The sequence below is a fragment of the Ursus americanus genome, chromosome 21, assembly GCF_024610735.1.
Source record: "Ursus americanus isolate L20-20 chromosome 21, mUrsAme1.1.p, whole genome shotgun sequence".
Taxonomy (NCBI): Eukaryota; Metazoa; Chordata; class Mammalia; order Carnivora; family Ursidae; genus Ursus; species Ursus americanus.
This window is the reverse complement of record NC_142147.1, coordinates 23,720,897-23,747,283: the sequence shown is the minus strand read 5'-3', so window position 1 is coordinate 23,747,283 and position 26,387 is coordinate 23,720,897. Positions and strand designations below refer to the sequence as shown.

Here is a 26,387-nt window from a genome sequence, read left to right as displayed (position 1 = left end):
AAAAAATTTGTTCTTAAACATGTGTATATGAAGTGTGATTCTGAAGACAGAGAAAGTTACAAGCTACCAACATGCGTTCTTTAAGAAAATGAAAGGCTAAAATAAATGCAGCTGCCTCCGTTGCTGGGTTAGCTGGAATTATGGCAGAAACCTCTGCCCAGACGGGAGGAATTAAGGGAAATACATGTGTTAAAATTTTGACAGACAGACAGACACACACACACACACACACACACACACACTGCTATATATATAGTATATACAGAGTATATCTATGGGTGTGTGTGTGTGTGCGTGTGTGCGCGCGCGCGTGTGTCAAGAAGCCAAGTTTTGAAATGCAGAAGGTTCTGGCTGCACATCAGTATTCATCCTGTCACTCTGCCTCAGGACTCCTTCTCCCCACCGATCTGGGGACAGCATGTCTGCAACCCAACTGTGATGAAAATGTTAGGCATTTCTAAGAAAAGGGAGGTAAAATTCCCTCCTAATGAGAACTTGTTTGGACAACTTCTGTCCCTGAGAAACCTAAACGCAGGAAGAGCTTGGAAATCCCAGACTTTCCAGGTTAAGATCTAGGAAATCTATTTATCATAAAGGCAGGTACAAAGAGATGAAGAGATGTGTTCCATGCCTCTTGGAGAAAAGATTTCATGCGCTCTCTCAACAAACATTCCTTAAGCACTTATTTTGTGCAAAGCACTGTGTGAGATTTGAGGAATAGCAAAGGGAATGGAATGAGTAGTCAAATCCACAGAGACAGAGAGAATGGTGGTTGCCAGGGGCTGAGGGAGGGGAAAATGGCGAGTTCGTGTTTAATGGGTGCAGAGTTTCAGTTTCGCAAAATGAAAAGAGTTCCGTGGATGGGTGGCGGTGTTGGTTGCACAGCAGTGTGAATATATTTAAAGCTACTGAACTGTACACTTAAAAAATGGTTAAGACAGTAAATTTTGTCTTATGTATCTTTTACCACAATTAAAAGAAAAATAGTGACTGGTGTGTTCGGGGGCTCACAGTCCCCTGTTGACATCAGACATGAACAAATCACTACAGTATCTACTATAGTCCAGAGCTGATATGTAAAGTACTGCAGAGCCTGGAGAAGTGATTACGACTTTTTTTTTTTTTTTAAAAAGATGTATTTATTTTAGAGAGAGAGAGAGAGAGTGTGTGTGATTCGGGGTGGGGTGGGGTGGGACAGAGGGAGAGAAAGTCAAGCAGACTCCTCACTGAGCAAAAAGCCTACTCAGGCTCCATCTCACGACCCTGAGATCAGGACCAAGAGTTGACCGCTTAAATGACTGTGCCACCCAGGCGCCCTGTGATTACTAATTTTACCTGAGAAATCAGAAAAAGACTTTCCACAAAGAGTGTAAAATTTAAGTAGAGTCCTAAAGGATGAATAAAAGTTTATCAGATGGACAGGTGAGGGGAAAAGAAGGCATTCGAGGCATAAGAAATAGTAGGGACTACTCAGCATGGAGCCTGCTTCTCCTTCTCCCTCTGTGCCCCACCCCCCGCTCATGTGCGTGCATGCTCACTCTCTCAAATAAATAAAATTTTTAATTAAAAAAAAAAAAGAAATATTAGGGACTAAGATGTGGAGCCAAGAAACAGTATGCAGATGATCTGGGGCTGGCATGAAGCTGTCAGGGCATTTGAGGAGAAGAACGGAAGAGGAAGAGGCAGAGAAGTCAGGGGGGATCCAGTACATAAAGGGCCTTGTATGCCATATGAAGGAGCCTGGTCTTTATCTCATGGACCAGGGTAGAAAGGCTAGCTGGGGACTGGACTTTGGCAGACCTGCATTTCAGAAAGACCCCTCTAGCTGCAGTTCCCTTACCATGCCGACTGACCGAATACCTGTCAACCCTGGAGAATTACAGAGGTGAAGAAAGTACAGTGGGTAAGGAAACAGAAGTCCTAGGAACAGGAGTCTGTCCCAGTATACCTGGAACAGTTCACTCCTTCCTCAAGTATCATCTCAGGCTGGTTCTAATTAGTTCCATCCCAACAGCCAAGCTGGCAATAAGGTAGCCTGGATGTCCACTCAGTTCTACCTCTTACTGGCTGTTCGACCTGTGCATTTAAAAGTAAACATCTGGACCTCAATTTTCTTGCCTGTAAATAGAGTTAATAAGCATATTTATCTCACAGGGTTGTTAGGAAGATTCCACGAGATCATGGATGTGAAAACCTGGTGCTTTGCTTGGCATACAATAAGCCCCTGATAAATGTTATATTATTATTAAATACTAAACCTCAGAGAACATGCAATTTATTCAGAGCAGATTTGCTAAGAGCAAACAAACTGTGGGGTGATGAGCAATGAGCTGGAACAGACCCCAGAGCATCAATCCTGTCATTTATGTCACCCCAAGGAGGGTACACTTAGTCAGAACTCCTCCCTTTCAGAGGACGGAAGATATGAAGTGGGAAACCCACCTCTGATTGCAACCCAGAGGCCCATCTGATTACCAGAGGAGAATCGATTCCGATCAGGCTGCAGGGCAGAAGGAAAGTCCCAGGAGTCTCACTCCCCGGCCTAGCAGCCCTGAAGGTGTTTGGTCTGCTCCTTGCTTTTTTCAGTTCTGTGTACAGTATGGGAAGTTGCTGGACCGTGTAGTCCGTGGTTGGCCTGAACATTTGGCAAGAGATCGTGGAACATGAGGTAGGGCGAAAGGAAGCCAGGGTTGTTTCCTGTCTCTGCTCTCTGAAGAGTTCACTCTGGCAGGTCCTGGGAGGTCAGGGCACCTGGGTCCGAGGCCAGCCCCAAACACTCTCCTCTCACTGTTTCATCCTTCTCCAGGGCAGACAGTAAATAAGCTGTCAGGAGGTAGTCTGGCCCATTTTCCTTTTGGGTATCACATTTCCAGGATCTGAAGCAGCCTTCTGTTAGTCATGATCTGTGCAGAAAATGCCCGAGTGACTTGGTTTCTGAGTCCTTCAGATGACAGTCACTGAACATCGAGTCCTAGAGCTGTGCTGCCTGGTTTCTCTACCTCTGCTCTGTTACCAACTAGTTGTCGGTTAAGTTACTTCTCTTTTCTGTCTTAGTTTCCTCATGTGTAAAATGGGGGATATTAATCACACCTAAATGGATAATGAAGATTAAGTGAACTAATTAATGGAAAGCACTTAGATATAAGTGCTATCACATAGCAAATGATTCAAAGTATTTTTAGAGTTTCAAAATACACTGAATTTTTCAGGATTTCAACTACCATATAAACTAAGAGAAGATAATATTTTCGTTTGTTTAGAATTTTATACAGAGTAGTTTACTCTTTTGGAAAATCAAGCTCTACAATGTACTGCTGAGCTGCTAGTGTAAGACAGATGTATGATTTTATATTTGTAGGTGTTACATTCATGATGAGTCTACATATAAGAGCAACCAAATAGTTCATTGTATCTTAGAGCTGGCCTAGACATTTATGTATTAAAATATGTTATTTTAGTATAAACAACTATCCTTTGATTCCTTCTTTATATTATAATAGGACATTATATTGATTTTTAAAATATACATGTAGGTCAAGAAGCTATAAATTTCATTTCAGGAGAATAAAGGGGAAACACCAAAATATGTTATAATAATTTGTCATAATAAAAGTGTGTTGGGTCTGATATAGAGAAAGGGAGCTGACAGGAGCTATTCCAAATTTGGTGCTTAACTTGTGCTTTCTTTATGATGTCACCTAAGACACCCTGGAGAATAAGCCGAACCTTGTTCCAGGTGAATGAGTGAATTAAGTAGAAGGAAGAGGAGGAGATGTTATCCTTTGACTAGCGCTTGGCCAATATAAGCTAAGTTACCAGGAATAACTGGAAATGAGTGCCAGTTCTTCCTGGCATAAGCTTTGGAAACTTATAACCACTTGTCTCTTCATGAACTTTCTTTCCTCATTCATAAAATAAGACAGTTGGGTTATTTCCCAAAGTATGTTCCACGGAACATTATTACTTGGCATGCTTATAATGAAGAAAGGGTTCCTTGGTAAATGAGTTGAGGAAATTGTTAGTTTTCTCTGCTGCAGGCCTTCTCCGACCCTTTAATAGGTTAACATGTACCCAATCGCCAAAAGAAAAATAATATAGTCAGATGCAGCATCTTCCAAACTTATTTAACAATGAATACCTTATGTCAGAGGAGCAACTCATAAGGTTAATACGCCAAGGGAAATTTTTGTGAAATACAAGTTAAATAGTCTCTAAGGTCTCTTCCACCTTTAACATTCTAAAATTCTCAACACCCAAAGAACAAATAATCCAATCAAGAAATGGGCAGAAGACACGAACAGACATTTCTGCAAAGAAGACATCCAAATGGCCAAAAGACACATGAAAAAGTGCCGCACGTCACTCGGCATCAGGGAAATACAAATCAAAACCACAATGAGTTACCACCTCACACCAGTCAAAATGGCTAAAATTAACAAGTCGGGAAACAACAGATGTTGGCGAGGATGCAGAGAAGGGGGTACCCTCCTACACTGTTGGTGGGAATGCAAGCTGGTGCAGCCACTCTGGAAAACAGTATGGACATTCCTCAAAAAGTTGAAAATCAAGCTACCCTACGACCCAGCAATTGCACTACTGGGTATTTACCCCAAAGATACAATGTACTGATCCAAAGGGGCACCCTCACCCCAATGTTTACAGCAGCAATGTCCACAATAGCCAAACTATGGAAAGAACCCAGATGTCCGACAGATGAATGGATAAAGAAGATGTGGTATATATATACAGTGGAATATTACACAGCCATCAAAAAACGAAATCTTGCCATTTGCAACGACGTGGATGGAACTAGAGGGTATTATGCTAAGCAAAATAAGTCTATCAGAGAAAGACAATTATCATATGATCTCACTGACATGTGGAATTTAAGAAACAAGGCAAAGGATCATAGGGAAAGAGAGGGAAAAAATGAAACAAGACGAAACCAGAGAGGGAGACAAACCATAAGAGACTCTTAACTCAGAAAACAAACACGGTTGCTGGAGGGGAGGGGAAGGGGGTAGGGAGATGGGGTGGCTGGGTGATGGACACTGGGGAGGGTATGTGTTGTGGTGAGTGCTCTGTATTGTGTAAGACTGATGAATCACAGATCTGTACCCCTGAAACAAATAATACATTATATGTTAATTAAAATAATACTTTAAAAAAATAAAGAGCATTTAAAAAAATCTGAGTTTGAATGATAATACTTTATTCTTGGCCTTTTTAGATCAGATAAGAAGTGTATGGAATAGGCTATCCTACAGAAAATAAAATAGTGTAAGTCTGATGCAGAGGAGGAAGACAAACCTAGTTCTAACATATGTAGATCTATGTAAATGATTATGCAGAAGAGGCAGAAAGAGAGCAGTCTTAAATGTCAGGGCTTCCAAACTGTCACTTATGTTATCACTAGAAAAGGTTGAACATTGATATTTTAGCAGTCACAGTAAGGTACTAAGTTGTAATCTTTGCAGCTCTATTTCTCAAATCCATCATTACTGTCACATGGATCTGGCCAAGTTACTATCGAGGAAAGCTACGGGACTGTCCCCCACTCCTCGGCACTGACCCCCACCTCTTTCCTCACAGATGGGTATAGTGGAGGCTGAACATGGTTTTACACAAAACAGCATTTCCACATACCCCACCTGGCCCAGCCAAGTTGATTTGGGGATGGGCATCTGATCTTAGCTGGAGCATTAAGTTTCTTCCCTGCAACTTTTGCATTTGGGGCCAAGGAGGGAATCTCTGAGTGTTGGATGTAAGAGCAACACTGGGCCACTGTCAGTGGTCATATTGCTGCCACAGGAGGAAAGCTGGACTTTAGTGCAAAAGAACAAAGGTGAAATACAGAAGAAGCAGAGACAAGAAATGAAACATTTCCATTGCTGATTCTAGGAGTCACTGATAAACAGCTCCATCCCAGCTTTTCCCTCAACGTGACTGTTCAGCCCTTCTTTGGATGTGGTAGGCTAAGAAGTTCTCTTTGCTTAAGCTAGTTCAGACTAGGTTTCTGTTGCTTAAAACCCAAAGAGTTCTGACTGTAGTCACATATATCCTCCATACCTACTTTCTTCATCTATAAAGAAGGAAGAATGGAGGCTGCCATCTGAAAGCTGATGGACCGAACACATGTGTACACTATTGCTTTTTCCTGGAACCCCACTAACATGACAGTAAAGGGATACAAAAGGGCATTAAGTTATCAGGACAAAAAGCACTAACAAGGCAATAGCAACAAAAGTTTAGACGCTAGAAAGCAGTTGGATGAATTCTAGGGTCATCATTCTGATTTGCCCAGGTTAGTAAGTTTTATATCTGCTGCACTTACATAATTATTAAGTGTCCTCTTTTGCTCTCAGAAGTGTCTAAGTTTGGATGATAAATTGATTCACTAAATCCAGAAGCAAGCCTAACACAAACTCAAAAAAGTTCTGCAGTTGATGGGTAATACCTCTTAAAATGGAGGTGAAGAGAAGCCCTGGTTGGAAGTCTGAGTAATAATCAGGTGGTCTGGTACCCGGGCGACTCCCCTTCCCCAACCACAGTAGAATCTTGGAGTTTTACCCAGAGGATCCAACCAGCGAGACTCTGGATAGATGGCCATCGGGTACCGAGAAGTATGAGGCTACCATGTTGAAAACACAAGGATTAAGTGAAAGTCTACATACTAAATGGTAAGACCACCATCCTCCTTCTTCCACTCATCTTCCAGAATCCCGGCAGCCAGGCTCATATCCTCTAGGTAGGAGACCAGACGATTCTTCTCTGACCAGCTCCAAAGAAAAGACTTCAAAATAGTCTTGGAGTCTACCAATGAAAGGAAGTCTCCTGATGAAATGACTTGGCCAGATCGTCCTCCTCCTATAAAGTTCACCAGTCCATAAGTATCACCCATGCACAAAGGGCATCATTAACTTTTAAGTGCTGTGTTCTTAAATCTTGCAGTAAGCTTAGAAAGTAACTAGTCCAGATAAGAACAAGTGAGTGGAAGGGTGTAGGAGATATGTCTCTCAGAAGACGAAACTGTTAGAGTACTCAATAGGTTTGAATCTTTGAAGAGATTTATGAACATTTAGCATGAGGGATAAAGTGGTAATAGGTTCACATTACAGTAACAAATGTAAACCTGAGACATTTATTAACTTCAGAGAAAGCCAAGATTCATGCAAGAAAGGAAATGTAATCATAGTATATTATATGGCTCAGCTGTGGATAACAGTTACAGTCATGATAACATAAACACTAAATGCTAATACAGCAAAAACTGTAATGTAACTATATAGGGAAAATGGGGAAGGAGAATGCATATGTTTGTGAGGAGCATGTTAATAATAATAATAACTAATATATACTAAATAATATATACTAAATGATAACTAATACATAGAATGTATAGATTCTAAATGCTTTACATAACTAAGGTCATTTAATTTTAAAAAACAACCCTATAAAGTGGTACTATTATTATCCCCATTTTACAGATGAGGAAATTGAGGCACACAGATGTCAGCTAACTTGTGTAGGGTCTCGCTGCCAGTAAGGTGTAAAGCTGGGATTCAATCCCAGACATTCTAGCTCTAGAGTCTACCTTCTAAGTCTAAGCCACTATGCTGCTTCCTTCTGTCTCACTGCAGGTCAGTTTTCTCCATTGCAGGAACATAATCACAGAGTGAATCCCACTTTCACATGTTAGTTCTAACAGGAAGTCAATAAGTGGGGTGAAGAATCAAGAAATAGCAGTGTAAGCATGCTATTTGGAAATATGGAAGTAAACATTTAAAAAAACATAATCAAATTGAAAATAATTGCTGATGGGAAGTAGAATGGAGGGTAAGAAAGGAGGATAGGCTATGGATCTTTGAATTAAGTTTTATAAAACTGTGAATAACATTTTTGGATACAAAAATCAAAATTAAAAAACAAATATGTTAATAATAAAAAGATGAGTAACCCAATTAAAAAAATGGGCAAAGATTCTGCATTGACATTTCTTCAAAGAAGATATACAAATGGCTAATAAACTCATGAAACAATGCTCAACACCTTGAGCCACGAGGAAAATACAAATTTAAACTACACCACTTCACACCCACTAGGATGGTGATAATCCTTGTAAATGATAGACAATAACAAGTATTAACGAGAATGTGAGGCATTTGGAACCTTCATACATTGCTGGTGAGAATGAGAAATGACACAGCTGGAAAACAGTCTGGCAGTTCCTCAAAAAGTTAAACACAGAGTCACCATGTGACCCAACAATTCCACTTCTAGACATATACCCATGAGAATGAAAACATATGTTTGTGCAAAAACGTGTACACAGATATTCATGGCAATGTTATTTTAAAACAGCCAAATAGTGGAAATAACCCAAAAGTCCATCAACTGATGAATGGATAAGCAAACATGGTATACTCACACAATGGAATATTATTCATCCATAAAAAGTTATGCAATCCCGATACAAGGCTACAATATGGATGAACCTTGACTGCATTATGGTAAGTGAAAGGAGCCAAACACAAAAGGTCACATGGTATGTGATTTCTTTTATATGAAATGTCTAGAAAAGGCAAATCCATAGATAGTAAGTAGGTCTGTGGTGGACAGAGTTGGGGAAGGTGGGGAATGGGGAGGAGTGACTGCTCATGGCTACAGGGCTTCTTTTGGGGGGTAATGAAAATGCCCTGGAATTAGAGAGTAGTGGTGTTTGAGCAATTTTATGAATATACTAAAAACCCTGAATTGCACACTTTAAGCTTTTTAAAAATATTTATTTATTTTAAAAGGTTTTATTTATTTGAGAGACAGACAAAAAGAGAGAGAGCGTGTACGTGCACAAGCAGAGGGAGGAGCAGAGGGACAAACAGACTCCCTGCTGAGTGTGGAGCCTGACGTGGGGCTCCATCCCAGGACCTGAGATCATGACCTGAACCGAAGTCAGACGCTTAACCAACTCAGCCACCCAGGTGTCCCCTTATTTATTTTTAAGTAATCTCTATACCCAGTGTGGAGCTTCAACTCACAACCCCGAGATCAAGAGTCGCATGCTCTTCCAACTGAGCCAGCCAGGCACCCCTGAACTGCATACTTTGAAAGGGTGAATTTTATAGATATGAGTTATACCTCAATTTAAGAAATTACATGAGGAAAAAAATATAAAATGAGGGGGAATGGGGCTACTGTGCTATCAATGAACACAGCACACTCATTTACCTCCCTTTAGGTCAGCAGCAGCGGCGTGGCGGAAGTGGCTTTATCTGCCTGGACTTGGCCTTGACTTTCTCCTGTACAGCTTCCCTTAGGTTGGCTCTGACTCCAGCCTGGCACCACTCTCTCCTGACACCTTCCAGCCCTACTCTCCCAGACGCTGGCTCAGACCCTGGGACAAATACGCTCCTGAAAAACGCCCCAGACGCTATCCAGGTTATCTAGCTGTAAATCCTCTTTAACTCAGCGGTTTAAGGGTATGACTTCTGAGTTGCCATCCCATAGACAAATCTTGTATTTGACAGACAGTAGAGATCCTTGGACAAACAAGCATTCATTAATGACTAAACATTTGGTTGTTAATGTGTGGGAATGAACATTTGAGAAGTTGTGCTTCTGGTCTGACTGGGTCTTAGGAAGGAAAAGACAGCAAATTATATTGGGCTTTAACAGAATAAGACAAGCTTCTAAATATACATAACAGGTGTAAAAAATCATCACAGTTTTTTTGGCAACCCCTTGCCGCAGAGAAGTGATGAGAACTTTGCTATTTACAGAAAAAGTAGATGGCTGAATGGGAACGGGAACTTGGTACAAGTCTCCAGTCGATTAACTAAAATGTTACTTTAAATATTCTCAGCATGGGAAAGAAACAGGTGACTGCTTAATGGATATTTTCATCCACTACTAGCGTAATTATTTGCTTTAAAATAATCTTTATTTGCTCTTTCTTTTTCTTTTCCTTTTTAAAAAAATATTTATTTATTTATTTGAGAGAGAGCATGCAGGCGCCTGCGAGACAGAGAGAAAGGGGGGGGAGGGCTAGAGGGAGAGGGAGAGACAGAATCTCAAGCCGACTCCCCACTGAGTGTGGACACTGAAATGGGGCTTGACCTCATGACCCTGAGATCATGACCTGAGCCGAAATCAAGAGTTGGTTGCTCAACTGACTGGGCTACCCAGGCATACCTATTTTATTTTAAGTAAACTCTGCATCCAATGTAGGGTTCGAATTCCCCTCCCTGATATCAAGAGTTACATGCTCTACCGATTACGCCAGCCGTGTTCCCTTAATTTGCTCTTTCTCTAAAAAATAAGAGGTTCAGAGGCGCCTGGGTGGCTCGGTCAGTTAAATGTCTACCTTCAGCGCAGGTCATGATCCCAGGGTCCTGGGATTGAGCCCTGCATCGGGCTCCCTTCTCAGTGGGGGAGTCTCCTTCTCCCTCTCCCACTCCCCCTGCTGTGTTCTCTCTTTCTCAAATAAGTGAAAAATTAAAAAAAAAATAAGCAGTATTATTTGTCGTACTACATTCGCTGCTTCATAGTGATAGGGAAGAAAGGGAGAAAACAATACTGTTGGAGGTCAAATCATGTCCGAACACAGGTTAAGTCCTCTGGTTCAATAAATACAAAGCATCTAGGTTCTTCTGTGTTTTCCAGTCCAGTTGGTATCCATGAGGAAGAACAAGGTGGCATATGCAATCATAAGGTCCTCGCATGGAGTCGGAAGGCTGGAGTCTATGTAATAAAGACTGTCTTCTAAAACCTGAGATAACTGATGGTGTGACCTGGCACGATAAAGTGTAAGGTTCTAGAAGTTCCAGCCATGAAATAAACTGCCTATTCATTCAGATTGAATATAAAATTATCTTTGGTGGGTTTAAAAAAATCATTCAAAACCCCAGCAAATCTCAGGATGCAGTAGTAGCAGTGGTGGGGATGATGACAGTAGTCCCAACAATCCCCCCAGCACCAACGATGAGGAGTCATCATCGTCACTGTTATCTTCTATATTGACAACCCTTTACAGTTTGCAGAATTTCACATGTCATCCCATCTAATTCTTGCCACATCTGTGTCAGGAGGATAGGACTGGTGGGTAATTGAGGTTCAGAGAGGTTAAGAGATTTGCACTAAGACCAGAACTTGCACCAAGTCCAAGAGTCCAAAAAATACTCCGTGTGCCTCCTTATTCTCTCTACTCAAGTGTCAGAATTAAGTTCTTTCAAGGTAAGCATGTCAGAAACACTGCTTCTCTTGTCTTCCTGAGGCTAGAGTATGTGGTACAGACACTTAAAGGAGAGAGAGAAGAAAAAGGAAGAGTGTGACAGAGAAGAGACAGCCCACACAGAACAGGCTTCTCAAGATGCAGCAATAATGCACAGGTGGAGAAGCATAAGCACAAAAGACAAAGGACTATGGAATCCTAGGGGCCCATTACGGGTTGAATAGTGTGTCCCCACTCCTGAAAGATAAGTGAGGTCCTAACCCCCAGTACACCTCAGAATGTGATCTCATTTGGAAACAGTCTTTGTGATGTGACTAGTTAAGGTCATACTGGAGGAGGGGGGCCCTACTCCAGAAAGGAAGAAGGAAGCCACATGAAGACAGAGACACACGGGGAGAACACATGTGATGACAAAGGGAGAGACTGGAGCTATGCGGCGCCAAGCCAATAAACGCAGAAGACTGCCGGCCAAGCACCGGGAGGCAGCGAGAGGCAAGGAGGAACTTCCCTACAGGTTTCAGAGGGTGCATGGCCCCATCAATACTTTGCGTTTGGCCTTCTAGCCTCCAGAACTAAGAGACAGTAAAGTTCTACTGTCAGTTCTTTGTTAGGCAGCCCCAGGAAACGACTACGGAGCCTGAGTGGATCCTTTCTTCTAAGACTGAAATGGAGCGGCAGCATCTCCATTGTCTGAGGGAAAAGAAGGAAGAGTTTGGGGGGAAGAGACTATTTATAAACCTAGGACTTATTTGAAAGTCCCTCTAAGCCTCTGTCTCTCTTGACACTGTGAACAGTGTCCAACGAATGCTGAATTCTTAGTAAATGTCTTTTATGAATAATACCAACACTGTAAACAGCCAGGCCCTGGCCAGTAGCAGATGATCAACAGAACTGCCGCCCTGGTCCACCGGCCGGAGCTTAACGCTCCCAGGAAGGGAAGAGGCTCTTTAATTTCAGTCCTGGAAGGGCTCTCTCTTCCAAGCCCTTTTTCAAAGTTTATAGGGGAATAATTATTACTTGGATCCCAGTCATGTTTATATAAATGTTCTTTTCATTTACTCCTCACACAGGGCCTTGGAGCTGTTAAAAAGAGCAGTGTGTGAAACTAGCTCTGGGAGGAAACTGGGCCCGTTTACTGTACTCACAGCACAAAAACCACACCAAATGTTGTCAAAACAACTTTCAGGATAGAACAAAACCAATAAAAGGAAGGAAAGTTTCCATTCCATGTGTCCATTTACTTATAACTTGCCATTCGTGCTGTGTCAGAGATTAAGCGTCATGTCCTCCTCCGGTCCCAGTTCTCGCTCTGGACAGACAGGAAAACAAGGTGAACCTGGGACTCACGCACTCAGTCTTCTGGATGGACCATGGGTAACTGCTGTCACCAAAAATGCCTAACATCATACGTGAGCCATTTCTTTTCTTTTTCTTTTAAGCCAGGGTTTGCCTTCTCTCCGACAAAGAACTAGGAGAGTAATCTCCAAATACACAAACGTTAGTGAAACTACTATTCATAATGTTATCAGGAAGAGGCTTCTGTCATCAGAGTCCATCACTGGACTCAAAGAAGGAATTCAAATCATTCCTGAGGGGAGGCCTGGGTTTAGCTCAGAACCTGACTCAGCCATCAGTTAATAATTAATCCAAACTCATCTCCCTGAAGATGTTTCCAGGGCTTGCTTATTTTTGAAGACAGGACCTGGTGTTAAGACTTGTTATCATCTTGAAGGAATGAATCCTAAAGCCTACTACTTATCTTCTACTAGACATAGTATAGACTGTTTTTTTACCTAAAATGAGTGAATATAAGGAAGAAAAGCTATGCTCTAGGAATTACTTTTTAATATTAAAAAGCAAGGGAGAAAGTTTCAATATAAAATGCTGGCTCTTTTTAAAAAGATTTATTTTATTATTTTATTTTATTTTATTCTATTCTATTCTATTCTATTCTATTCTATTCTATTCTATTTTATTTTATTTTATTTTATTTTATTTTAGTAGGCTCCACGCCCAGTGTGGAGCCCAATGTGGGACTTGAACTCACAACCCCTAGATTAACACCTGAGCTGAGATCAGTAGTCGGAGACTTAATAAAATCTTCAGGGGAGCCTGACTGGCTCCACTGGTTAAGCCTCCAACTCTTGGTTTCTGCTGAGGTCATGATCTCAGGGTCGTGGGATTGAGCCCTGCGTCAAGCTCCACGCTCAGTGGGGAGTGGGATTGAGCCCTGCGTCAGGCTTCATGCTCAGCGGGGAGTCTGCCTGGGATTCTCTGAGTCCTCTCCCTCTGCCCCTCCTCATACATACATACATACATGATTTTATTTTTCAGTAATCTCTATACCCATTGTGGGGCTTGAACTCACAACCCCAAGATCAAGAGTCGCATAAATTGCTGCCACATTTAGTTACTGTAAACCCATGTGCAAAGTTCTCAAGTACTTCACGGTTCTTCCAAGAAGTCAGCTTTCTGTAAACTATGTAGAGGACTGTAGTAGTAGTCATCTAAATAAATCTAGAACTATAGTCAGTCCCAAATCACTCATTCTTTTTTTAAGATCATCAACTTTTTTTTTTTTTTTAAAGATTTTATTTATTTATTTGACAGAGACAGAGACAGCCAGCGAGAGAGGGAACACAAGCAGGGGGAGTGGGAGAGGAAGAAGCAGGCTCATAGCAGAGGAGCCTGATGTGGGGCTCGAACCCAGAACGCCGGGATCATGCCCTGAGCCGAAGGCAGACGCTTAACCGCTGTGCCACCCAGGCGCCCCAAGATCATCAACTTTTTTTTTTCCCTATTGTCTACAGCCAATTCTCATTATTCATGGTAGCTGTGTTCTATAAAGTTGCCATGAACACTGAATTAGTGGATACTGAACCATGGCTCCTAGGGGTAATACAGGTTTAGGTTTCTGAGAGCATCTGGTCACTCCAGATCACTTACTTTTTAAATCTTTTTTTTCTCTCTCTCTTCTTCCTATTTGATCATCTCTATTGTTCTATCTGCTTTTAATTCCATTCAGGAATTCAAATTCAGGTATTGTAGTTTTCAGTTCTAGAACTTCCATTTGGCTCTTTTTTTTTTATCATCTCTATTTTTTTCTTTGAGATTTCTTTTTTTATTTTTAGAATTATTATTTATTTAAATTCAATTAATTAACATATAGTGTATTATTAGTTTCAAAGGTAGAGTTCAGTGATTCTCAGTCTTACATAATATTTGCTGAGATTTCTATCTTTTTATTGATTGTAGGCATTTTTCTCTTCTACATCATTAAGGATAATTATAATAGCTGCTTTAAAATCCCAATATCAGGATTATCTTGGGGTTGATCTCAGTTGATTTTCCTTTCTATTGAGAATACTTCCATTTTTCTGGCTTTTCATATATTGAGTTATTTTGGACTATATCCCAGACATTATGAATGTTAAATTAAGAAGACCCTAGATTTTGTTCTTCTCCAATTACTGGTTTCTGCTTTTTTTTTTTTTTTTAAAGCGGGCACTTAACTTGCTCGGTTCAGGGGTCAGTTCTACCTGTAGGCAGACAGAATTTGCGACACCTTTCTTTGGATCTGTCCATTCCAGGATTTCCCTTCTCTGTCCTGGAGCTGTGGTTTCCCCAGATTCAGTGTCCTGGTTCCCCAGGCTAGAAAGACTATGATATCTCTACCAGTGCCCCTCTTGTATTGCATCCGTTCCCAAATAGACTTGTCCCTGAGTTAAAAGCCAAGAAAATGGAAACTGTCCAGTGCTTCTGCTCTGAGCAGAGACTCCCCGTGAGAATCTGCCTACAGTTGCACACTCTCCAGTGTCTCAAGGTAGCTGCTTACTACAGTATGTCCAGAACTTACAGTTGTTATCTGAAGGACGGCCTGCCTGGTAGACTATTACTCAACCATTACTGCCCCAATTATTCATTATTGTCTTTGGAATGAATTTATGAAAATGGATGTTTTAAACACCTACAATACTTAAACAAGCCACTTTGCAAAAACCTGGGAAGATCTGGATACTTAGGCACAATTTTTTCCAATCTGTTGCTCAGGTTACGTAACCCTCTCCATGTTGAGGAGGGCTGTTCTTAACTCTGAGGCCAACAGAAGGGACAGGTCTAAACACACCTCCTCCCCTGCGTACTCCCAGTAAATTTAATTTTCAGTAAGGGTAAGGTAGAATGGGTTAAAAGGGAGTTGCTTCTGGCTTCTCCTGGGCTTCAGGCTATCATGGGGATAAATTAACAGTTAACAGCCAAAACAAGGCTAAGCAGAGAAAATAAGTTTCAGTAAGAGAGTGAATGCAGTATCTCCCTCCAGTGTGGATATTGTGCTGATTGCACAAGATTCTGGCTACTTTCAAATGAGTGGGGGTGGTGATGTCTTCCTTTCTGATCCCAATCTATCTCCTGATCGCCTCTGAACCCCCACCTCTTACTGGACTCTCTGCCTCCTTTCCAAGCTGCCAGAACCACAGAGGTCCTTGGCGGGCATATCTACCACCAAGAGAAAATTTACTGAAACCTGGCATTATCTTTTGGCACTCCATAACTTCAGAAATGGTGATTAGAAGGGAAACACCACACGCACACGTGCGCACGTACACACACACACACACACATACACATACACACACACACACACACGACTTCATCAACAAAGTGGCATTTTATTTCGGCTGTTCCTGGGGGCAAAACAGCAGAAAAGATAAATCCCAGATTGAAAGCTTTGTGGTGATCTCCGTTTCTCATTAAAGTGCCGCTGATTATAATTACACCTACGATTACAAGATTTAATACACCTGGTCTTAAGGATGCACCAGGAAGAGGAATCATACATTTATCCCATCCCATTTCCTTTTCTTTATTCACTGAGTAAGCACAATTTATAAATTTAAGTGAGTGCAAGATAGAGCTGGTTTGGAGAACAGGAGAGAGGTTTTCCATTCACACGGTTTTTTGAAAGTGATGATAATCTTCCATGGCCACAAATTATTTTAGCACTGGTGAGACCAGGACTGTTGCTTTCATTGGCTACACACAGATGTGAGAAATCTGGATAGAGTTTCTATTCTCTCACTTTACTAACCAGATATTTTGCTGTGCGAACACACACACGCACACTCTCTCTCTCACTCACTAAGGGTGTGTGCACTTATAGAGGGTTTTTTTTTTTGCCACTTTTGTCAAAATTTATTTTTATTAATAGAAAATAAACATTTATTCCTGTTTCAGTTGTTATACCTGAAGTCGCTAATAAAAAAAAAAGTAATTTAAAATAATCACTTAATCGGGGCCCCTGGGTGGCTTAGTTGGTTAAGCGTCTGCCTTGGGCTCAGGCCATGATCCCAGAGTCCTGGGATCAATCCCCCCACGTTGTTGGGCTCCCGGCTCAGGGGGGAGCCTGCTTCTTCCTCTCCCTCTGCTTGCCACTCACCCTGCTTGTGCTCTCTCTCTGTCAAATAAATAAATAAAATCTTTTTAAAAATCACTTAATGATCCTGTTTTGACTAAGGCAATTGAAACTGTGGCTTTAAAAAAAAATGTTCAATGGGGCGCCTGGGTACCCCAGTCAGTTAAGTGTCCAACTCTTGATCTCAGTTCAGGTCTTGACCTCAGGGTAGTGAGTTCAAGCCCTGAACTGGGTTCCTCAATGGGTATGGCACCTACTTTAAAAAAAAAAAAAAAGCAAGAAAAAGAAATATTCAGCACCATTTGCTCATAGGCCTTTCAGTATTTGTTCTGAAAGTTTCTGGAACTTTCCTATCTGTAAAGTACAGGGATTACTGAGCTATATGAGGAAGCCTCTCTGAAACAACCAATGAGAAGTTAAGCAATTGTCATAAAAGGAATCAGTGTATATTTAGAACGGTAACTTGGACTATACAACGATCCCCTCCTCTACAGCTCAGGACGGACATGCTTCTAATCACTGAGATATGAAGAGTCAGACTGTTATTTGCTGTTAGAATTAGCTAATAACAGTAAATCTCTGGCACAGATGCTACTAGTCCTTAATATCCTGTGATTTTAGGAAATTCTGTAAATAGTTTGGATTTAATCCAATTTATTCAGAAATTAAACATGCTTAAAAGGTTCACTACTCTGCCAGAGTATCTGCTGGTTTAATACCCTTATAAAATACATATAGTATGTGTAGATAAATCATAGTCTTAAAGTATACTTAGAATACTGCATTATTCAAATCAAAAACTAGTTTAACAAAATGTCTATAATCAAAAGCAGCTAATGAAACGAAATCCAAAGTTATGACAAGGGAGACTCACTCTCACTTGAAGCTGTGTTGCTTAGAGAACTTTAAAAGCATGTATCTTAAAGCCATTCAAGGACAGGTATGGAGACACCCTCTCCTCATTCTTTACCATAAGATTCCAACCAAGGACGGGCCAGAAATTAGTATTTCTAAATATTTCAGAAGAGTCCACAGAAGTGTTCAAAAGACTTTTGAGAATGTCTGTCTGTCTGTGTGAGAAGTAGCGCTCATCAGAGGCACCAAGACAGAGGCAAGTCCATACACTCACTCCAGTGTGAGAAGAATGGGAGGTGGACTGTTAGGTCATCCTTAGCCAGAGCTTCTGCAGGCTTTTAACTACATGCTGCCTACCCATGTGAGTCAGGTGCACTTTTGCGACAGAATAGTGTTTGGTGGCCAGGACCTCTTTGGGGCATTTCTTCCTAAGTGGAATACACAACATAAGGGAGCAGGGGAGGTAACACAGGGAAGCTACTCTTTCCAGCTCAGAAGGAGTTGATGAGGTCACATATGTATTGAAGAAGCCCATGGGATCCTCTAGCTGTGGATAGTGACTAATGTGGTCATCCAGAATCGGAAGGTTTTCCTACACAGCTCCCAAAACTCTGGGTAGAGATTCATGGGATCCAATGGCCCATAGATAAAATGAATGGGAACAGTTACAGAAGCAAGAGCTCCCATCTGGCGTCTTCTAAACCTTCTCTGGCTGATGTAGTGTAAGAGACTGACGGTAACTAAATTCTGTCATTGTTGGGTATCGCTGCTCACATGGCCCACAGCTCACTCTCAGAGCATTGCGTGTATGGCCCAAAGACTGGGGTGAGACTTTGGGAGAGTACAAAGAAGTTCATCAATCATGTGAAGGGGTGACAGCATGCCTCCGTTTTTGAGAAGCTTTTGGAGAAGGAGAGGATGGTGAGTCTCAGGAAATATACCTCCATTTGACAGCCAGAGATTCTTCATGGCAAGCCGACCAGATCGGTCCTGCTTGAACCTATAGAGCACCTCTTGAGCAATGATATCTCTGTCATCATGAGACAAAAGGTTGGTCCTGTGGTTCTGGAGCCCCAGATGCTGCAAAAGTGCCTCCACAATGCTTGCCTGCTCAAATATGGAAAAGTGACGTGGTCTTGGTTTGTCGGTGAAGCCAAAGCCCAAGAAATCAAGGACAATCACTCAATAAAACCCCAGGGTCAGACCTTCCCAAATCTTGTACCAATCATAGCTGGAAGTTGGAAACCCATATAAAAGCACATCTCAGGACATCTAATCACACCCAGAGTCTTGGTAGAAGATGTGCAGTCACTTGCAGGTGAAAATTTTGCCTGACAACTTCTATGAGTGAAGAGCAGAAGAAAGCTGGGGGTGGTGGGAGTGGTGGTGGTGGAATATGCAGATAGGCTGCAGGCAGGGGCACAGCAAGTAGCCCCACCTGAACGCACTACTCCCTCATCCTGCGGAGGTGATCTTGGTGCTCCAGGGCGGTGTTTTATCCCATGCTGCCTGGCATAGCAGTGTGGAGCACCCGGTGCCACGGTGCCCACAGCAGAGCAGGGCCGGCCGTCATCCGGGCACTGCCTACAGCCCAATGAGGGCTGTGCCGGCCACAGGAAACAGTGAGTAGTGAGAAGCACCGGGATGTGCTGGTTGCCGCAGCCCACAACTAGAGTTTTATAGATTTATTTTAATAGTGTTATAACTCATATTTTAAACTAAAATTTTATTTTGAAATAACTTTAGATTTACAGACAAGTTGTAAAGACAGCATGGAGAATTCCTGTATAACCCTTAGCCAGTTTCCCCTATTGTTAACAACTTACATAACCATGGGGTATTGGGCAAGAGTTTTGTAGATCTTTTTTTTTTTTTAAAGATTTTATTTATTTATTTGACAGAGAGAGAGACAGCCAGCGAGAGAGGGAACACAGGCAGGGGGAGTGGAAGAGGAAGAAGCATTCTCCCAGTGGAGGAGCCTGATGTGGGGCTCGATCCCAGGACTCTGGGATCACGCCCTGAGCCGAAGGCAGATGCTTAACGACTGAGCCACCCAGGCGCCTCTAGATCTTTTTTTTTTTTTTTAAAGTAGGCTCCACGCCCAGTGTGGAGCCCAACTCGGGGTCTAACTCACGAACCTAAGATCCAGACCCTGAGATTAAGACCTGAGCTAAGCTCAAGAGTCGGATGCTTAACCGACTGAGCCACCCAGATGCTCCAAGAGTTTTGTAGATCATGAGGATGGATGAAAAACACTTTCTTAGTTCCTTGTTGTAGAGCAGATTCTCATCAAGGGCAGTGTGTATACGATAGCAATTTATTTAATTAATCTGCGTTACAGAGTTGTGATCTGTGTGTCCCCACCACCATCAAGGTCGTAGATAATAGCTAGGGGATAACTCATGAGTCCATGCTTGCAAAAATGGTGTCAGGCACTTGACATGGCACAATTCTATCATGAGTAAAGCCTGTAGGTCTGACAAAACAAACATTCTTCTAACGGCTTCACTGACAGTTAAATACTCATGTGCCAGCCACAGATGAGCAATGTGGATGCCAGAAAGTAAATTATTAATGTAAACTCTCTCTATAAACTCAACTGGGAATGAGTTTCCATTAAAATCAAGAGGAAAATTAATTTAGAGGTCACTCATTCTTAGCACACACATGGATATATATACTTTCTTCCCGTATGGGCCATACACTGGGGAAAAATCCAGCCAGACCCACTTGGAGGAGGAAAAAAGTTCAATTTCTGCAGGAACTAAAATCTCTGGGATTGAATTCACAGCTAGAAAGGAAACATTTACATGAGGACCTTCAGTGATGCAGCTTGAACAATGAAATGAGTCAGGAAGACAAGTCACTAAAGTTCAGGCTACAGAGGCAGGCTTAGTGTGCTCCCGTTAGCTCACCTGGAAATCGCCCCTCTGAGAAGAACGCCAAGACTCAGAGTGGCAACCTAGAAACCTGTGCTCTGGTGTTCCTGCAGCGGTTAATGTATAGTTTGCCTACTGCTACAGAGGAAATAGGGACTCTCACTAAAGATGCCAACAGTATTCCTGCTACAAAATAAAATCTCTGCTGATGGATTCATCTCAGGCATCCATCCAGGGAAAAGAGCTGAGGCTGCCTTGATGAAAGGAAGACTGATAAACAGATAAAAACCAAAAAGGTAGGGAAGCTGCAAATGGTAAGGAACTGACTTACCTCAGTAGCTTTCTGGCTGAGGCCCCGAAGCAGCAGCACAATCACGTGGACGGCAGCTCTGCGCACTTGAACTTCATGGTCTGTTTTAGCCACAGCAATCAGGCAAGCTGTTACCTACGAGGGTGAGAGAAAAAGTCAATAAAAATCAAGATTGCACAATTACCTAAAGCTTTTCAACTGGGTTCCACTTTCTACACGTTCATCATGAACAATCTGGCGTAGAGAGGGGTGGATAGTTTCCTCAATAAAGAGGGAGAGATCTAGTGGTGGAGATCCTGATTAAGTTTGGCTTTTCTGGAAAAGGGCAAAATCTGGTTTGGAATTCAGGATGAAGATTAGGGAGTTGGAAGGGATATGCGTATATAATAAAGGTATGGTCAAAATCAAATATTTCCTCAAAAATGGGAAGAAATGTTACTTGTCCCCCTTTGGGACACTACATCGAAAGAAGGAAAGATGGCCCAAAACACAAGTGGCTTCAAGGGAGTGAGGACCATGGAGATTTAGCTGAGCAGGCTTCAGAGTTCAAGGCCCTGCATGAATATGAATGCGCTAGTGATGGAAGTTAGAGCCAGAGATAGAGAAATACATAAACATTCAAACTGATCTTCTTTAGCATGTTCGGATGCCCCGGCCTGCAAACCTAGCGTACCCCACCATGTCAGTCACCCAGGGCCAATTTCAGAGTCTCCCTGGGCTTCTTCATGTGTGGATTAGGTCTTTCAATGCTCATTTGCTTTAAGAGACAGCTCTACAACAGAAAAGACTAGAAACTACTAGCACAGCATGGTGCCAGATATATAGCTAATAATTACATGCCATAAAATAAGAACGTTTCTATACCCTGTTACCACCCTGCCCCCACCCCACTCCTGGTAAGTGCAAAAATATTTTAAAACCTCAATAAAAAGATACCACTAAAAATAATGGCAAAAAACTTTTCTGAGGTATTCATGCAAGACTTAAAAATTAAAAACAAAAATCTTGAAAGTGTGACCAGTGGCAGCAACAATCTGAAGGTAAGTCTATATTATTCAACAGGTCTCTCACATACTTTATTTCATTTACTGTGTGAGTAGTATTTCTTGGCCAATCATGGAAGGATCTCTAACCATGATAAGGAAATAGCCAGATTGTGTGTTTGGAAACATGTATAAATACATATTATGTTTAAAGAATGGTTTTTAAAAAGGTTTAAAAAAAGAATACAGGCACAAATGGGGAAATAGGCTTGTGCAGAAAATTTAACTATGCAGGTTGTATTTTTCACAGCTTTCAAACAGTTGGGCATAGTTCAAAGTGTCTAATTAATCAGTGATGGCAGTGAGATTAGAAGAAGTAGCTTGTTCTTAAATATAATTGCATCTGTGATGTATTGGCACTTAATCAAGTTGTACATCTATTAGACAAACTTGCATCTTGCAAGTGAAGGGAAATCCCAGAAAAGCTCAACTCTTTGGGGGCTGTTTTTCAATAAGATCCAGCAAACTGTTTCTGCTTTTGACCTGGGACACCCTGACCCAAGGCCATCAGTGGCTTCCATGCCTCTGGCATTAACGGTAGAAGCAATTCAGTCCTAGGAGAAATTCCTTGGGCAACCTCCAAGCGGGTAACAATATAATAGCTACCTCCACTTGCAGGCTTAGTATTTACAAGGTAAGAGCTGAAATCAGAGAGACAAGTCAGAGCTAGGCCTGAGTCCTTCTTAACATATGGAAGTTTAGCTTATTCAGTCTGGTAACTAAAGCACGAAAACCAGCCTGGGGCCACATAATGAGCAGATGCTCCCAAGCCTTTTGCCTGCCTCCTTCTGGGTTTAGTTTGGGGCCAAGGTTTCCACATTTGGTGGATTAAGTCTTCCTGGCCCAGAACCTTGCTGGTGTCCAGCTTTGCCACCTCTGTTTTCCCATACTGCGCTAAGCAGGCCATGCTTGTGCCTCAGCCCTCAGTGGGTCTAGCTTTGGCTGTGGGGCATTAATTCCACAACTGGGATAGGCAGAAGAATCCTGACTGGAAAAGGGCTTCCCCTGCAAGGCCAAAGCTTGAATCCTTGTGCCACTTTGAAGGTATGATTGGGAGAGGAGGTTATTACAAGCCTTGCTGAGATCAGCTGGAAGGCCTCCTGCTTGCTCCGAGCTGTTAGTGATTTACACACCAGACAGGGCCCAGCCCATCTGCAATCAGCCCTCCGGGATGATCAGGAAGAGGCTGTAAACAGAAGAGTGTTCACGAACCTTCCTCAACCCCTGTCACAAGGACCAAATCCTATGAAATGTATGATGGTCAATTATGCAAAATGTTTTCAAAGCATCAGAATTTTACTATGTTCTTGCAGATATCATTAAGAGACAAGAACGGCCTTCTGTTCAGGTCAAGCTCCCGTCACCAACTGGTAATATGTTGCTTTCCTGCAGGCCACTGGAGCAGACCCCTCGTCAAAGCCTGGATGCAGGGAGGATACATGGCCACTCTCTTCCATCTACCCAGTCTGAACAAATCACTCCCATAGTTAGTTTCTCACACCTTCAACCCCAAGGACACACTTAACATTGCCTTCAACCTCTAAAGGGCTTGGCAAATAGATAGATGATGTAAGGTCTTTACTAATTTATGAACTGGTGTAATATTTCTATTTTGTTTCTAAGTCCTCCCAGAGGGCGAAACCCACCCTATGTGATCTTCATGTTGCCTGCCTTCAGGGTCAGTGTACCTATTCTAATAAACCACACTGTGGAAGGCTTTCTCGTCACTGGCTAAAATACTTAATTCATATCCACTTCTGAGAGCCATACAAAGAAGAAGATGATGACTATTCTGGAAATACTAAAAATCAGTTTAAGCTATTTAACACTTGATAGGAACCAACAGAAATAAGGAAAAATATCACTCTCCAAATAGCTGGCACATACCAAGCATAATCAGAACCATATAAAGATAATACAAATGGCAAGATTACGACAAATCAACTTTGGGAAATTCCAGGAGAGAAGCACCAGAGTTGAGGTATGGATCATGAAAGCATGACTTCAATTTTCCAACTGCATCTTCATCCCTTTTCCTAGAGCTTGCTTTATTAAAATTTCAGTTGGTCTGCTAACTTACCTGAAACTAAATTACCTGTCCTTCCATTTTATAAACAAAGAAACCTTAAGAACAAAAGCAGTGTAGTCTCCAATTCATACATGTTCAGCTTGGTCACTAAACCCACCATGAAGAAGAGCCTGATGGCTACTTGAGCTTCCTCGGGGTTCCCGAGGACATTTACTAGAGTCCTCATCTCAGGGGTCCACCTGTCCTCAAACTGCACCTAGGCAACTGCAACCATCATGGCAAGACTGGTAATCAATTTGGACCATTCAGTGGGGTCAGAGGTGATGGCTTTGCATCAGACCCCAAAGCTCAGGTTTATGGAATTCTGGGCGCCACATTTCAAGTGGATTGCCCCACGGACTTCTCACCTAGGGCATATCTTACTTGCCATACTGAGGATGGGCCTCTCACTGTGGTTCCTTTAAATCACAGTTACTTCCCATAAAGAGTGATAAAGATGAAAATGCCTATCAAGATTTGGTTTCAGGGGCACCTGGGTGGCTTAGTCGGTTAAGCCTTAGTCTACCTTCAGCTCAGGTCACGATCCCGGGTTCCCTGTTCAGCGGAGAGTCTGCTTCTCCCTCTACTCTCCCCAACTGGTTTGTGATCTCTCTCTCTCAAATAAATTAATAAAATCTTAAAAAAAAAAAAAGATTCAGTTTCAAGCAACATAGCTCTTGACAAGGAAAAGGAGAAATAGGGGGAAATAATAATGCTCTTCAAACAGGTTAAAGCTTGACATCAACAGAGAAGAAAAACCTGAATTTCCAGTACAGAGACTGATGGGTTGATCCTATCCTTTATATTCCTCCCTACCAGCAAATACCATCACAGTACAGACAGTGCCCAAATGTGGACCACCCAATAGGTAGGACAGCTTTCTTGAGAGGCCCAAGAGCTACAGCTATGACCACCGGATCTGATCATGTTAGAAGAGACTATGGTGGTTAGTTTGTTCAATTTTACATCAAAACAGATGACATGGGGCACCTGGGTAGCTCAGTCAGATAAGTCGCCCGACTCTTGATTTCGGCTCAGGTCATGATCTCGGGGTCGTGGGACTGAGCTCAGCATAGGGCTCCACACTCAGCAGGGAGTCTGCTTGGGATTCTCTCTCTCCCTCCCTGCCCCTCCCCTCACTGCACATGTGCACACATGTTCTCTCAAAAAGAAATAAATGTAAGTTAGATCATTTCATTCTTCTGCTTTGCCTTCCCAAATCACTCAAAATAAAAGCCAAAGTCCTTACAAAGCCCCACTTAGACTGCCACCACCTCTCTGACACACTGGCCTTACTGTTCAGTAGCATGTCAAGCATGCACCTGCCTCAGGGCTTCTGTACTTGTAGCTCCCCGCACCTAGAATGCTCTCTTCCCAGGTAGCTGCCTGGATCAGCCCCTTACTTCCTTCCGGTCTTATCTCAAATGTCACTCATCAGTGAAGCTTTTCCTGTTCATCCAAGTTCACACATCATAACAAGCTCCCTTTGTGCCCCTTCCCTCACTAGATTTATTTCCTTAGCACTCACTCCATCTGACACAGGATTTGTTTACTTCCTTGCTTGTTACCCACTTCTCCATTCTAGAACATCAGCTACATAAGGAAAGGAACTTCGTTGTGTTCACAGCTGGATCCCCACCATCTGGCACACAGCTTGGCTGTAGTAACATACTGTCACAGAGTAAGTGCTCAATAAACTTCTGTTGAATGTGTAAACAAAATAAATGAAGAACTACTTAAGAACCATGCCCAATATCCCACTTTTTCCATTCGAATGGACAAGAGCAGGCTGACTACATGAGGGCTCAGTGGCTGAAATACTAAGGCTGTCAGGTGTCCAACCATGTTCAAACTTGTAGTCCACCCAAGGCAGCTGGTTTGGCACTGATGACATGGCAAGCGTGGGATGCTACATAAGAAGGAACATCTAAAAAGAAGAGACGAAATTATGTGGGATGGAAACACCTGGTTTTTCAAATCAGAGGGAATATATTGCCTTCTGAAGTTTCATTGCCAAAAGCAATGGAGCTGCATGACCCTTCCTGTCAGTAGCTTTACTTATATGGCAATACTGTTCCTTTCTAAGGCACAAAAGCAATCTCTTTTTTTGGCACAAAAGCAATCTTATAAATGAACTGAAAACATTTATTGGGAGACAATCTAGAGCATGGTTAAGAGCATGGATGCTGGAACCACCTGCGTACATTCAAATCCCAGCCCTACACTTCCTATCTGTATGACCTTGGCAACTTATTTAATTTCTCTGTGCCTCAGTTTCCTTTTTGAGAACTGGATCAGTTGACATATACAAGGTACTCAGAGAAGTATTAAGTGCTTACTATTATTACTATTTTTAAAACGTGTAGGAACCAGTCTTCCCAAAGAAGCCTTACCCCCCTCTTCATTCAATACTAATCAACAAAGTCTGAGCACCCACTATATGCCAAGCACTGCGATAGGTGCTAGGGGGTATGCACAGGTAAATGAAGACGGGCGCTGCCCTCATTGGGCTCCCAGCTTATTAGTGATCATAAACACTCCTGGGATTCATGTTTCAAGGAGTCCAGGTCTCAAGAAGTGGGGCAGGGGCTGGCC

At 42.2% G+C, this 26,387-nt stretch overlaps 1 protein-coding gene and 1 pseudogene across 2 annotated transcripts in view; both read right to left on the bottom strand.

The window, feature by feature from the left end:
- Nucleotides 1-26,387, bottom strand: part of TANGO6 (transport and golgi organization 6 homolog) — a 178,871-nt gene that overhangs the window by 13,943 nt on the left and 138,541 nt on the right. For both annotated transcript variants that reach the window (XM_045814979.2, XM_087870527.1), the window contains one exon: nt 20,703-20,816. In XM_045814979.2, the coding sequence (XP_045670935.2) occupies nt 20,703-20,816 (114 nt within the window). The remainder of the gene's footprint in view (nt 1-20,702; nt 20,817-26,387) is intronic.
- LOC148108232 (mesoderm-specific transcript homolog protein pseudogene) lies at nt 1,502-19,174 on the bottom strand (annotated as a pseudogene).